The sequence below is a fragment of the Buteo buteo genome, chromosome 15, assembly GCF_964188355.1.
Source record: "Buteo buteo chromosome 15, bButBut1.hap1.1, whole genome shotgun sequence".
Lineage (NCBI taxonomy): Eukaryota > Metazoa > Chordata > Aves > Accipitriformes > Accipitridae > Buteo > Buteo buteo.
The window spans coordinates 28,863,810-28,878,803 of NC_134185.1; the positions used below are offsets into that span (position 1 = coordinate 28,863,810).

Below are 14,994 nucleotides of genomic sequence, written 5' to 3' on the forward strand. Positions count from 1 at the left end.
TTTTGTTTAAACAAAAAGCTATGATCAAGTCCTACAGTTGTGAAGAAAGTGAAAGACATCACTGGGCTGTTGGAAATCACTGGTTAAGCAAATGGAGTCAAATTAAGCTAGCCTTTTCTTTTTAGTATAACCTGTTTGCAAATGCAAAGTCTATGTTCTTAATTTCAATTTATTTTACTATTTGAAGTCAATTACTATCTTATTCTATGTCAAGAAGTAATTAGTTGGGTTTTTTTTAAAGTAGAAAATACATTTTCTTTCTCTACCCTTTGAATAAACATTACATGAAAGAAAATGAGCTCCGTCAGTTATATATTCTTGTAGGATGCAGTGGCCAGAAACTAAATTACAAATAGTATTATATTTATTTAATAAATCACTTAGCTTATCAAAACAGGTTCTATTTAAAATTGACTTTTCCTATATATCCAGTACATCTACAAGACACAAATAAACAATTTTAAAATGCTGGGTTTGTACCATTTTAATTGAATTCCAATTTCCATCCTAATGAAGCCTGACAGAAATCATAAGTAAAAATGAAATTATTATCTAGTAAAAAAGAAATGCACCATTTACCATTCTCTATCATACCTACCCCTCCCCCCCCCCCCCCCCGTAAAGACTAAGAATCTGGATAAATGGCTCCTGAACTACAGAACTGGTTAATAGACAAATATTTAGGTTATCTTTCTCTCTAAGAGTAAAAGGCACAAATTTAGTGAGAAAGGCTGTACTCAGTCACCATATTAATAATCAGCAAACAGAAATCAGTGTCTCTTTTCCATTCTTTTGGGAAAAAGAATGATAGAAGACATATGCAAAAAATATTAAAATTGCTGTTTTGAAACCCAGGTTTCTTGTTTGCTGGTTTAAATCATGATTAAATTTGGTGATTTAAAAGGTTTTTCAATCATTTTGATTTAAAGCAATCCACCTTCTACTATTTTAAATACGGTTTAAGCTGGTAAAATGAGCGCTGCCCACTAGTTCAATCTTCTTAAACAGAGCACAAACCGGGGAATATCAGCATCAGAAAGAAAAAGAAAGCTTCTCCATTTCTGTAAGCAGCTGACCTGCCTCAAAGAGGGCATCTCTGGTTTCTCTGTCCTCAGTGTGTCCTGGACGGCAGCCAAACCTGTATTATGAAACGTGTTTTAAACTGAACCAGTTTCTGCTTTCCAGAGCAGAGCAGTAAAAGCAGCATGAATCCACCTCTTACTCACGGTTTACATTGTAGGCAATGGGTAAAAGTACTCAAAATATTTATAGACTAGATTTTTTTTTACAAGGATTAGGTACCTGAAAGTGTAGACTGGGACTTTTGAGAAGCTAAGTAGTTGCACAGATTTTGTTTTTAAATCAGTGGGAACTGATCACCCCAATAACTTGAAAACACTACTAGGCTTTTAAACATATTTCTCATTATATAAGCAACCTTAAAATATGTTCCAAATACTTATGAGCACAAGGTTCTTTTAAAAAAAAGTGAATAAATGATCAGATCTACAGTCCAGCTGTTTGCACACAAGTAAACACGAGGTAACTGCATGCACACGCTTTTAGCCCATCATGGACTAACAAAAGGATGCATTAGCTCGAACCTCTGGTTCTTAGGTTTTAAGATTTCCTGCTGTCCATAGCTAGCTGACTTTCTAAGGGGCTACCTAAGGTAACAACATGTTAGAGTTTCTCTGTACCAACTGAACATGCATAGACACCATACCAGCTGTGAGTAACATTGCCCCCAAATTCTTAAACCTAAAACTTCATCTGACAAATTTGGCTTTACGCTTGCTTGCCTCAGTAGCCTACAAGAAAGCACCCAGGCTGCAGCCAAACTAACCTGCTCAGTTGTCCAGGCCCACAGGCACAGGGGAATCCAAGTTTTAAGGAATTTCAGTGAGAATTTGGAGCCCCAAAGACTTACTTTTTTACAGGCAGTCCTGGTTTTTTTTTTTACTTTTTGTCCCTCTGGGTAATTAGGCTGTTAACTTAACCTGGTACTTCTGAACAAAAGCAGACTGATTCCTTAAAAAAATCATTGCCAAAATTGTTGTATTTTCATTACCCCACAACAAAGGGTATACTCTCTGCTTCCGCATCAACATTGAAAGCCAGAAAAAGAAAACATCTTTTCATTTTGCAAATTTGCTTATTGCAAATAAATTCTATAGAAACCTCCTAACTCGATGCTTAAACAGCAGTCTAACTGAAGGCTAGGAAACACCTCACATGCCTTTAGCCATCAAAATGGATCATCTAATCTAATTTATTCATCTAGACCCCTTTTGCAGTCGGCACAACTCGCACCTCTAGCAGCAACTCATGAATTACCATGAGAAGTAGCTATCTCCCTCTTGCCTGTCGTGTGACTTCGCTAAACTTTTTGCCAACTGGAGACTGCTGTTAGCTTCTGGCTATCACACTTGTGAAGTCGTCCTGATTTTACCCTCTGGCTCTCGTGTGTTATTTCTCATATATTATCAGTTTCACGTATATTAATCTTCAAGCATACAGATCTTGTTAAATCCGCCTTTTGAAATGGTTTACATCTCAAAACTTTTCATAGTTATCAAACAGCCTGAGAAAAGGTCTGAAATCCAGAAGCTAATTTTGATTTTGTCGCTGACAAGCTGTGTGTAGCCTCGGGGCTCGCCCGTCTCCTTGCAGCCTGCCCCGAGACAGACGAAATGTGTAGCTGCACAGCTCTCAGCAGCAAAATAAGGACCAAACGGTGACTCACTGTCACATTTCTGTTCGACTTCTGCTTCTTTCTTGCTCCGCTGGGGAAATAAGTTGTGGCAGACAAACAGCTGGCATAGACACCTTGTCTTTCTCCTCTCCTCACCCCCCCGGATGAGATCGGCGCACAGTCTCCGGTGGGTTGCAGCAGGCAGAGCCCAGTCTCTGTCCATTTGTCCCTGCGTGGGAGAATAAAGCGCCAGGGGACAGCAGCGACCTGGCACTCTGAGCGACCTGCGGGAGGTCGGACTAGACAGGACCAACTACAGGGCTGCTGCCGGAGCTATTGTGCACATATAGATTAAGCTGTGCGTTGGTAGAAGCCGTTTCTCAGAGGTGCCGGGCTTTTTGTATTCGTGTTTCAGCGGTGGCAGCGATAAGTGCATCTGCCGTTGGGTCCCGTCCAGTCCCCGTGTTCATAAACACAGCAGAGCGGTATAGTTAGACACCCGCGGCTTTCTAGGCAAGCTCTGAAGTGGATCAGAGTAAAGACCCTGGCCATTACAGAATGCTCAGTAACAGATGAAATGTAACAATAACAACCACAAAATAATAATAATAATAATAATAATAATAATAATAATAATAATAATAATAATAATAATAAAAAATATCCTGAGAGTGTTGCAGAGTATTTAGTATCTGTACTGAGATTTTTTTTGTTTACAGTTTTAAGGACTTCCACATTTTCATAGTACATTTCTGTGGTTGCAATTACATGTAATACGAGGATGCTGAAGATAATCCTTTGGAATCCTCTCCTAAACTTTTGCCAGCAGGAGACCTAGGCCCTGCCAACTTTCTAAGGACGTTTATAAATTGCTATCTTAAGAGATCACCTTTTGTCTTTCACCGGTTACACTTCACCAGTATTTCCACAGCTAATAATTTGTAGCTGTGGAAATGAATAGGCAGCACACGGGGCTTGCAATGCAAGTAGATGGGCCAGGGTCATTGCTCGGTGGCAACACTTTTAAGCCACTTAGTCTCACTGTCATTACCGTGATGTTGACCTGGAAGAGCACCCCATCGGCCCTGTGCATCTGTCTCTGAATAGATCACGGTATTGACACGGGCTGTCAGAAAAAGACACCTTGAGCTGGGCACCAGCAGCATCCCTCTGCCAGGGCTGGACCATCTCTCTAAACCGGCAGCCCCACTGGCCGGGGCGGTGTTGAAGCCCACATCGCTTTTGTGCCGCGCTCTCTGACGTGCCGGCATGGTACCCAGAAAGACAAGGAGCCCCACAGCCTAGCTGATGTGTGGCCGATAGCGTAAAATAGAGTTAAGAATACCTACCACGAGGAGCAAGTACTTTAATCCTAATAAAGAAGACCCCAGCAAATCACGGGCTGGGTTTTAGCATACAACAAAATAAAATCAAACAGGAATTTTGTGAAGCAAGTGGTATTTTAATTGATTTTTATTTGGCCAGACTATATGTTGCTGAAGTTTAGAGCTGAACTTTCAGACTGCCTTGTGAGTGCCAGCAGTAGCCCCAGAGGAAAATAAACTGCAGTGAAACATTAGCCCCAGGCTGAATTCTTAGTTTCTGCCATAAGTAAAATTTCTATCGCGTGGATCCAGAGTTTAAAAATCAGCCAATCAACATTAGTCCATTCCAAATATAAGAAAACAAAAACTAACCTAAACAAGTTATATAGCTTATTTACCTGTCACACTGAAGGTCAGGTTACTGCGGAGCTGACGCCCCTTATCACCTGAAGTCTATTGCTTTGCACAGAAAAAACACAGAAGACAGACACACAATATTACAGCTAAGGGGTACCTGTAAAAACATTATGAAAGCACTATAAAAACATTTCCAGACTCTTTGTTTTATTTTTATTTTATTTTAGGTTCTTTTGTTTTCTTTCTTTAGTATGCTAAGTGACTGAAAAGTCACTTCCAGACTGATTGAAAAGCCTTCTATTTTTGCTATTAATTTTGGACTAAAATTCCTGCTAATTCTGTTTTTTTTCTTCACTTGGAGAACCTTGCAAGAGGTACTTCCATACTGCTTCTCTGACACTGATGGTATTAATGCATGCATTTTGGAAGACAAATACAATTTCACAGATTTCCCTGATAGCAGCTACAAAATAACCAATGTTTCCAACAAACCAGGTTAAGAATATCCAAATAAACTAGTGCTAGCATTTAGGTTAGGGCTGTCAGGCTGAGCTACCTGTTTTGGCAGTGTTTGCTGCCAGAAGCAAATTGTAGATCTGTCCAATGCTGATTAAAAAAGTCATACGCACATTGTCTCCTTGCGGTGGCTAACCAGACGGCAGGCAAGGATTGTTCAATTTGACATAGTCCCAACATCAATCCTTTAGAAGACAGTGAACTCACTCTCTAATAGCGCTTAATGCAGATCCTGTTACAAATATTAACAATGAAAAATGGAAGAAGAAAAGTACAACTTTCAGACACTGAAATGCCACATAACCTTGGCAAGTCAAATAAAAATAACTTTCAGAAGACTGTTTAAAAGTTGTCTGGGTTTTTTTTGTGGTGTCATTATTAAATTCAGATAAACAGTGGAGTAATCCACACTGGAAAAAAGGGTTGGAATGAAATTCAACTAAAATATTCAGTATTAAATTTAAAGAAGGTTGCATTTTAAATATATTCCCTGTCTGACTGAGGTTGATAAAATATTGTTATGCATCTAAAATGTTATTTAAATATGAATGGTCAGGAAATATTAAAGGACATGAAATATTCATATTTTAGAATATGTATTTACTGGTTAATACAATTGCCTTTCCTTCTTGCAAGCCTAGCTCTGGTGTACTTACTTCAGCACAACTCTCACTGACTCCTTCAGAAGTTCACCTGAATAAGGATTGCAGGGTTGATAGCTTTTACCCTTCAGTAACTTCATGTGCGGTTCACAAATAATCTGGGCTCCTTACGGAAAAATCAGCACCACCAAACTAAGCTATTCCGACTCTGGCAAAGCTCTGATTATAAGGGACTACCAAAGCTTTACCTGAGCAAAGGCTTGAGGGTGGAACCACCTGACAGCCAGACATTCCCCTTCTTGTATCACTCTAATGGAGCTGCCTAAGCGCTGCTGTTCTGCAAACGAGACTAACGCTATTTTTAGAGGTGTACAGAGATCTAGCTTCAGTAACCGGTAGAGACTCAGGCTACAGGAATGAAAAAGAAAAAAGAGGAAAGAAAGGTAGAAAGCAATCCAACAAAGAAAACGAAGCGATCCCGGACTGAAAGCACTATTTGCTAAGAGCAACAAATCATATTGACACACTGGCTCAATTACACTGTCAAAGTACATATCATTTTTGGTTAATTATATTTGAAAATAGTTACCGTACCTTCTGCTGTAATCTCGGCCATGATGATGGTGGTAAGAGATACTCTGTTAAAAAGGTCAAGATCTGCTGTGGCAGCTCAGATAATACTCCTGGGTTGCTGGCTCTTGCGGGAGCTGCAGAATGAGGAGGAGGGAGGTCCTCTGCTTTTCTAATTCTGTTCCTTCTTCTTCTGCACCCCTCTGAACTTTCTGTTTCCTCTGCAGACTCCTGCCCTCCCAGAGCAACCTAAGGCCTTCCAGCGGCAACACTTAAAACTCAGTCTAAAGTATCAACTTCTAACAAAAATAGCCATGCCTCACAGTGACTCTTCAGCATATTTCTTCTAACGTCCCAAGAACCACACACACTACAAATAAAAAGTAAAAAGGCCAAGCTCTAAACCAGACAGGAACACATGGAAAGGCAGCAAAAAGCAAAAGAACTGGGAAAGAACTGTTTAATGCTCCTGCAGCCTCGCTGGCATAATTGCAGTTCTTTAGGGGGTATGTCAGGAGACATGAAATATAGAGTTCAAAGTAACCTTATCCATCCCAGCTCAATTTTATTCTTAGCACACTCAGTGGTTAGCACATTCTTCCTGGCCTTATTTGGTTTGGGGAGGGTCCTATGAAGCTTACTGCTGACTAAGGGGGAGGGTAAATTTAGGTGATTTTCTCCTCTTTGATTCTTAGTCACAGTTCAGAGCCAGTTAAGGTACCACTTTAAACCTATGAAATCGGTAACTTCTTCAGCTTGGATTTTTTTTTGGTATTCTTCTGATTTGCTGCAATTACCACACATACCTGTGAAGTTCATCTAAGTACAGAACACTGTTAAAAATGTAGGTAATATGCAAAAATATTAAGCAGATCAGATTTTTTCTAGATCTCATTCATGGAAACAATTAAACAGGTCAAAAAATCTGTGATTTTAAACAAGGCTTTATAAAACTGAAAACAAGCAGACTTTTAAAACAATTTAGAGGAACAAAACCACTAACCATTTAAATAAGAATAAAGACTTTAAAACCTGAGCAATCTTTTCATTGCATTGCTTGCAGTTTCACAGCTGTGGAATTACGTATGTGGGTAAGAGCTTGAAAATGAAATTAGCAAAAAAGTGCCCTCGAGCCAGCATACCTCTACATAAATGTCATCGTCACATGAAACCAGAAACCATCTTAAACAGTTCTTACTAGGGAACCTATAGTCAGCTCGTCTCTGCTACACGGGCTGGCATTTGCACTTCTCATCTTCCTCCCAGGAGATATAATCACCTGGCTCTGTGGTAAAGTAGAAGGAAAGGAATCTATTTATCCAGTGCACAAGATGCAGAAGTGAAGCTTCACTGAACAGTTTACAGACACCACCAGGATTTTTCTCTTCCCTCTAACACACTTCAAACCTGCCACATGCCTGAAAATATTTGCGTTTTCTAGCTGAAGCTTACAATCAGTGCTACATCCCCTTTCTTCTTCAGCTCTACTGACCAAATCTTTTGCACTGACGAGTTTTGATTACTTGATGCTCAGTAGTCAGCGCTTTTCTGTTCATCCTCCTAACCCTCCATTTGCTCCTTTAACCTGTCCCTCAGAGGATCTTCCTCACTAAGGCTGCTGAAAAGATTTTACACAAAACCTTATTCCTTCAAAAATAATCTTTCATGAATACCAAAATGTTCTGTGGAATCGCATTCACATCAACAAAACGGCTGCCCACAATAGTAAAGTGTGCTAGGATGTGAGACAATAAGGCAAAGCCCTTGCCCTTCTTAATTACTTCTTTCTCTTCTGCTGGAGCACTTCCATTTCACGTGAACAGTTAAATATTTGGAGTCATCTGTATTTTGGCATCTATCCTGCTTGCTTGAGATGTGAGAGATACCATCTCAGCTGAATACCCGAAGCACAGAGCTAATCAATATTGCAAAGTCAGGATTGCTTTCACTTGTATTACTATTCAAATTGAAATAAAATAATAAAGGTTCAGTTTGGTTATATGAGAAGAGAGAACTGGGGAAAATATTGAAGTCTGAATTTTGTTCTTGTTTTATGTAGCAAGATCCTGAGACTGTGGACCAGACCCAGACATATCTGTTTGTATAACTGTACATGTATGGTTGCCTGTCTTTCACTGTTTCCATTTCAGCTCCTACCACCTGCCCTCTCGCCTCCATGCCTCACTTCCTTTGCTGCTATTTCTGCTCACTCTCAATCACGGGCTGATATTCTGAAATCAAAATACAAGAGCAGAGGAAGAGAGAGAATCCAACTGGAAATCAATTTTCCACAACATCAGCCCAGTGGCCAGAAGGAGAACTGCTTGGTAGTCTCTGCAGCCCCTGTATATGCAAAACATTCATTGTGGAAAACAGGCTAAAGCTGTCCCAGGCACAAATATCTCAGAACAAATGTAGCTCTGGGCAACTGTATTGGAAGTTACACAGTTGCTCCCTTTAAGGGGGGCAAAGTCAAGGGAGCTGGGTGTCATATTTACTGGAGATAATCACGGCCTTTGCAAAAATACATAGAACTAAGGTAAACCAAGTTTTGCTTCTGTGTATGTGCATGTACATTTATATTGAAAAACAAACATTGCCATCTGAAAATTACACAGGATATCATATTTCTTCTTTAGGAGTCTAAGCAAGGAAAATTCTCAAAGTTTTGTTCAGGGCTGGTTAGAAGCTTAGTTAAAATCTCAAGTTTAGTGCCTGACCCAAGTTTAGGAGTTTCTTTTACGCTAATCTGTGAAATTCACGTTATGCAGAAGGCCAGCACAAAATTTATGTGGTTCTTCATCCGACAAAGTAAACATTAATTCCCTGACCTAGTTTATATATTGAACCTGACCCAGAATGCATTTTGGTGGGAGCCTTCTCTGTCTAACCTTATAGGAAATCTTCCTTTGTAAAATGTCCTTTCTCTCTCCTTGTTCATATTTCGAACAATGACAAAACTGAAAAATTTAAAACTACTTTGGTTCTTGCAAGCAATATCCAAACCTGGACACACAATTTCTTCTCATTTTCCTCCCCTCCGGTCTCAGACACAATGCGAAAATGCTCTTGGCTTGAGTCAGCCATAGGTATTCCCTTCCTGCTCGCAGGGGCTACGTGGTAAATGACCTGTCCCAGGATCAGGTCTCACGTTCCGTGGTGATGCAGGGAGTTGTAGCAGCAGGTTAAGTGTCCCTTCTCACACCAGATTCTTGAGATATACAAGTCTGTGCTAAAGAAAGTAAAATGAAGGTTCTCTTTGCTCTATAGTTGCCCAGATAGGGGAAAAAGTAACAATTTTATGAAGAGGAAAGAAGGAGGTACTGTATGTCCGCGTGCAACCATGTGCCTTGATCTCAGATAATGTGTATTTCAGTGAGAATCCTAACTGATGAATCAAAGAAAAGTAATTATTTGAACATTTTATTTTAGGAAAATGTCAGAGGTTTCCTATTTGACAGATTCAAATACAAACTCCTGCTTTTAGATGAAAAGTTGTGTTGTTCATATAATCAAAGTAGGAGTATACAAATACTTTATGAGCTGATTTCTGGGTTGTCTTGATGATATTATTAAAAAGGGAATAGGGAAAGACAATAGATCACATTGAATTACTAGGTAATGAGAAGAGAGACTTTCATACTGATACAAGGAAGCATTTGAGGAATTGAGTAAAACCATCAGTCAACAAGAAAATGCAGAACAATATTTGAGCTTGTCTGCTAACACATTACCGAGGAATTGTCAGAGTTCGGTCATACAAAATCAAACGAAGCAAAAGAAAAGGGCTTTGTATCTCAGTGCATGCTCAGCAGCACAGCAGGGTCAAGGAAAGGAAACTTAACCTCAACTCCAATATATCTGATGAATCCTGGGAGTATGTTGTTATCAGAAACAGCTAGTAATCAACTGATAAGAACTAAATATAGGATAGAAGTATAATGCTAGGGAGAGGGTGTATGGTACTGAATCCAGTGGATAATAAAGACACATGCAGAGGCAAAGGTAGGATTAGAGTGATGTCTGTCACTGAGCTTTGATGTGCATATGAAGAAAAATACTAATATTTGTTTGATGCATCAGCTGGTTTCCACTGAAACAGACATTTCCACTCCTTTTTTTGTTTGATTTTTGTTTAGGAACACTGTTACTTATAGATGAGATTTTCATTCAGTCCCAGTAGTAATACTCTGTGTTTTTCAGTACAAATAGGAGCACACATTCACATTCTGATGCCCTTGAGGTCGTGATCAGTCAGAGATGTAGCTGTGACCCTCTATGGAACATTACACAACTCTAAAGTAATTGTTTTCCATTTGTGATTGATATTTCATGAAGAACAGTTGCAAGGTTTTTGGAATCGAGATGACCAGAGTATAGACTTATTTTGGATATACTAATGTACACCCAAAGTACAAAACTAAACAAGACATATCATATCCGATCTAAGTTAAAGCTTGGTTTATGTTTAAACTTTCTCATAAATCTCATAAATTCTCATAAAGCCTGCATAATTTTTCCAATTAGAGAGTTGCATACATAGTGCCTTTAAAAAATTCCTACTTTAATATGTAGGAGACTGTTAGTTGAACTCTGTAGTAGATCTGTCCCACATTTAAGGCAAACAACCGACAGACAGCTAAGAAGCCCTGTCCATAGGCAGGCTCGTCTGGATGCAAATCAGCCTCTGCCTGGGGCCAGCGGACAAACACACCGGGGTCACTTCACCGTGGTACTCTGAGCTCACGAAGGGGCATTTGGTAGGTCAGGTTTCACAAAAAAGAAATTACTCCAAAGCTACACGATGCAAACTCAGCAGGTACAAAAGAAAACATCTATGACACTGAGTGTTCCACTTTACCATAGACAATACTCCCGACTAGACATCCTACTGCAAAACTGCGGGCGTAACCTCAGTCTGGATGTGCGACTGAATAAGGAACCATTTCTAACATCCAAAAAGGCCCACTGATTATAAAACAGGGATGTTACAAGATATTCCACTTGGTCTTCTTGCAAGCTGACTGAGTAGACAGTCAGTGGAGGGAAATCGGGCTAAAGCAGCCCCCTCGTTTAGGAGAGTGGGTATTTTTCAGCATTTTGTGCTCTAACTGTACCAAGTGTTACTATGAGCTAGTTTCAGGGAGGGCATCTATCGCAGCACATCAAGGTGGACTGCATTTGGATGAGCTTTAGCGGTTCCATATTACACGCTTTTTCTTTTCCTTTAACCTACTTTATTCTTGCTATTCTTAATGAGTATTGTTTGATTAGCACCCTTGTGGCTTTACTTTCACATCTGGGAAATTTCTCAGAAGCTGTCTTACAGATTGCACAACCTCCACAACGGTGAAGAAGGGATATCTGGAACTGACCCTTTTTAAGAAGCAAGGACAAAAAGTCCACTTTAATTGTCCTTTTCTTCACGACAAGCTGCACCCAAAGTTGATGGTGTACAGAACATAAAAAGTAGCCAACCAATTAGTAGAGATGGGGGTTGGCTCTGACATAACATGAAATACCCCTGTCAGAAATATTGAGAACTGTTCTAATACCCTAATTAGCTTGGTGCAATGGCTAGTCAAAAATGTTCTTTCAAAGCAAGACGACTTCACTTCTGATGATTTTTTCCTTGAGAACAGCAAAATTTTTTTTTAAATTACTACTTTTTCAAAATTTTATTTTAAACCAAGTTCCTATGCTGAAAGAGCGAGATTCAGAGATATATCACACAAATACATGTAGCAAAAGAATTAAATTGTTCCTGAACTTCAAATTTCAGACCTAGCTCCAAATTTCCACTAATACATTTCAAGTTTGTGTTCAGACCTTACTCATAAAAAAAGTTTCAACAGAAATCAACATAGAATTTTTTTTTTTTTTTTTTCCAGATATGATCATAGTTGAGCACACTGCCAAAAGAAAGACAATCTGGGACAAAAGTCTGATGTGAAAAGACAAAGACAAATGCATGTTCTCATGCCAAGTACTCGGGAAAAGATAAGGGGTAAAATTAACACTCATGTACCTTTGCTAACGTGCACCCTTTTGGGGATGCTCTAAACTATCTGCTCAGCCTGGCCTTCACAACCAAGGGGAAATCTCACCTTCTTTTTCATTTAATGGCTTATTCTTCTGCTTGGTATGTCACAATATGTACCACGTGTTCTTAGACACTCAGGCTTGACTGGGCTTCCCATAGTCACATTAGCAAAGGATTCCCCTTGTAAATAACTCCAGTCAAAACCTCAGGAGGCCCATCTGGGTTTTGGCCCTTTCCTGGCTTTTCTGAGAGCACCCACGCAGGATCTGGGCACAGTGAATTAAAAGCCACTTCCAAGCTGAGCACTGTTTGTTTGGAAATGCAAGAGTAGTGTGGAAATAGGCTTGGACAATAGAAGGTTATACATCCTAGACGTTTCTTACAAGTTTAAGCAGGCCTTTTTGTCCCGGCCATCCCGGTGCGTGTCATACAGTTGCATCTCTAAGTCTCCCGTGGGGTTTTTTAACAGCAGGTCTTTCTGATATTCCCAGGTCCCTGTTTGCCCTGGGACATTAGAACCTGCTTGAGTTATGCATTTCCACAGATGGGATAGATATCAGCTCCTGGCAGTGGATAAATCATTCTTTGACTCCTGAAATACAAAAGTCTGCAGCTGGAATTAACCCTTTGTGTGCCACAAAGACAGTCACCCACCCAGCAATACACAAACCTACGCTGCAAAATACTCAAGAAAAACTGCTATTTGTCACAAGTATACAGAGTGACAGATACAGAAGAAAGGAGAAAAAGATACAAAGCAGGCAAAATATTTTGGCAATTATCAGCTATAAGAAAGAAATTACATGACAGAAACCAGATTTATAAAAAAATGTGTTTGTTTCAACAATAGCTATAATTTTTCTTTTTGTTTCCTCTTTCTTTCATTCTTCCTCATTCTAGCCACAGTCTTGGACAGATCAAAGTCAGAATTGCAGATGAAGAACCCACTTTATTATTATTATTATTATTATTATTATTATTATTATTATTATCATCATCATCATCATCATCACTATTTAAAAAGGAAATCTAAACAGGGAGCTTTTTCATTAGGCAATTTAGCTTCTTTACAGAGTGCAAACAGAAGATACGAATTAGTAAATTCATCCTTGTCAGTGCTGACAGCTGCAACTGCACTGAAAAAAGTGTCTAAAAAATAAAGTATCTTTTAAAAGGAGAAATAAATTTGAGCATTAATGTCTTTACCACTTATCATAGGGGATATACACTAATTTTCCTTGAACAGTACGTCACCATTTGTCACTGTCAGTCACATTAGATTCCTGTCCAAGCTCCAACATATGTCCAAAGCCAACCCCCTAATGCAAACCATAAAGAATATTTGTCTGCAAAGCATTTACTGAAAAGAATTGCTACGTCTTCCTTACTCCTCCCCTCTCTCCCTGAAAGAGCAGAACACAGACAGACCAAGTGCAGAAGAATACAATGATTCTTAAGGGACAGTCAAACCATTTCTTTTTCCAAATTCGCAGGTTAAATGAAAATAAAAATATTACCCTGGAGACACAGGATAGAAGATCCTCAGCTGAGTCCCCAGAGCTCGGAAGGCAAGTCAAGGACATTGGGGACTTTTGGAAGCTGCCGGCTGCATTCCCAGGGCCTGAGGAAACTGGGCAGCTCTGGTACAACTGGCACAAACCGCAGCTGCCAAGGACCTGTTGGCACTTGCTCCCCGCGGGGTGAAGGGGCCACGCAGCCAGACTCAGCAGCGCAGCACGTCGAGCCGTTGTGCCATCGTAAAATGATCCAGACTGGGACACAAATATTTTCTGCATCGGCGGGATTTGGCCTCCGGTATAAAGGTTTGTGCTTGAGATCATTTTGTGGGTCTTGGAAAGAATTCTAACTCTAGTTGATTATTTTATATTCATAGGCACTTTCTGAAGTGGGCATTTGGCTATAGAATCCCCTTTTATATCCCCGATGCCCTCAGGATTTTTGTCTCTGATCACTTGTGATTCTTCCCCTTTCCTGCACTACCTGGACAGCTCAGACTTTTGCTCATATTCACATTTGGTGAAAGGTTTTGTGAAGCAAACGCAACCTGGATATTTGGATTCCACTTCACCTAACTTCTACCTTATGATGGACAAGGAAAAGCCATGTTTCTTGTTACTGAGGTAACAGGCAATAGAGAGGGGAGGGTTTGGGTTTTTTTGTTTGAGAGAGGGAAGGAAGCTAGGGTTTTATTTAAACTCTGTGGAAGGCAGATATAACAATACTCCTGTTCCCCACATTTCAGAGTGACAACAAAAAATATTATCTGTTCCACAAATAAGAAACGGAGCATGACAGTTGGGTTAAGCAACGCTTTGGTTCAGCTGCAGCAATAACAAAGTCCAGACAGCATCGGAACTACACGGATGCAGGACTGGAAGTACAACCAACCAGAACATGTTCTTTTCACACATCACCAATTTTTGAACTAATAATGTTGATGATCATGTCCCATATACTGCGAAGAGGTGCCTGACAGAAATTTGGGTGCCGCGCAGTCCTGGGGGAGGTTACGCACGGAGGCAGAAGACCACAAGCAGCGAGAGGTGCGTGCCACGGGCAGGGTTATGGTCCCAGCCCCCTTCCTTTCCTACCTGACTTGACAGACCTGCTCTGAAAATGACACCATCCTGCTTCCGTTACTGCATTTGTCAAACGAGTCCTTCTTACCCCACTTTCCCTATCAGTACATTCCTTTTCTTAGTTAAAAGCCAACTCTTCATTTGCCACAGTAGTGCCCTGACAGTGACCAGCAAATGCTGTGGGCAGACTAAGTCCTAACGGTGGTTTTAAATCACTCAGAGTAACATTACCAGTTCTTGCACTCCATACTAACCAAGTGGGCTGGGAAATAAGTTTGTTCCTGCT

At 40.1% G+C, this 14,994-nt stretch overlaps 1 protein-coding gene across 9 annotated transcripts in view; it reads right to left on the bottom strand.

Moving 5' to 3' along the window:
* Nucleotides 1-13,752, bottom strand: part of TRDN (triadin) — a 239,720-nt gene extending 225,968 nt beyond the window's left edge. For 3 of the 9 annotated variants that reach the window (XM_075046868.1, XM_075046869.1, XM_075046865.1), the window contains exon 1: nt 6,090-6,583. In XM_075046868.1, the coding sequence (XP_074902969.1) occupies nt 6,090-6,111 (22 nt within the window). In that variant the 5' untranslated portion in view covers nt 6,112-6,583. Of the gene's footprint in view, nt 1-2,746; nt 2,934-5,006; nt 5,109-5,743; nt 5,836-6,089; nt 6,584-13,625 lie in introns of those variants that run through there. The other 6 variants (XM_075046864.1, XM_075046863.1, XM_075046872.1 and 3 more) reach the window with 4 other exon arrangements.
* Nucleotides 13,753-14,994: the final 1,242 nt, after the last annotated feature.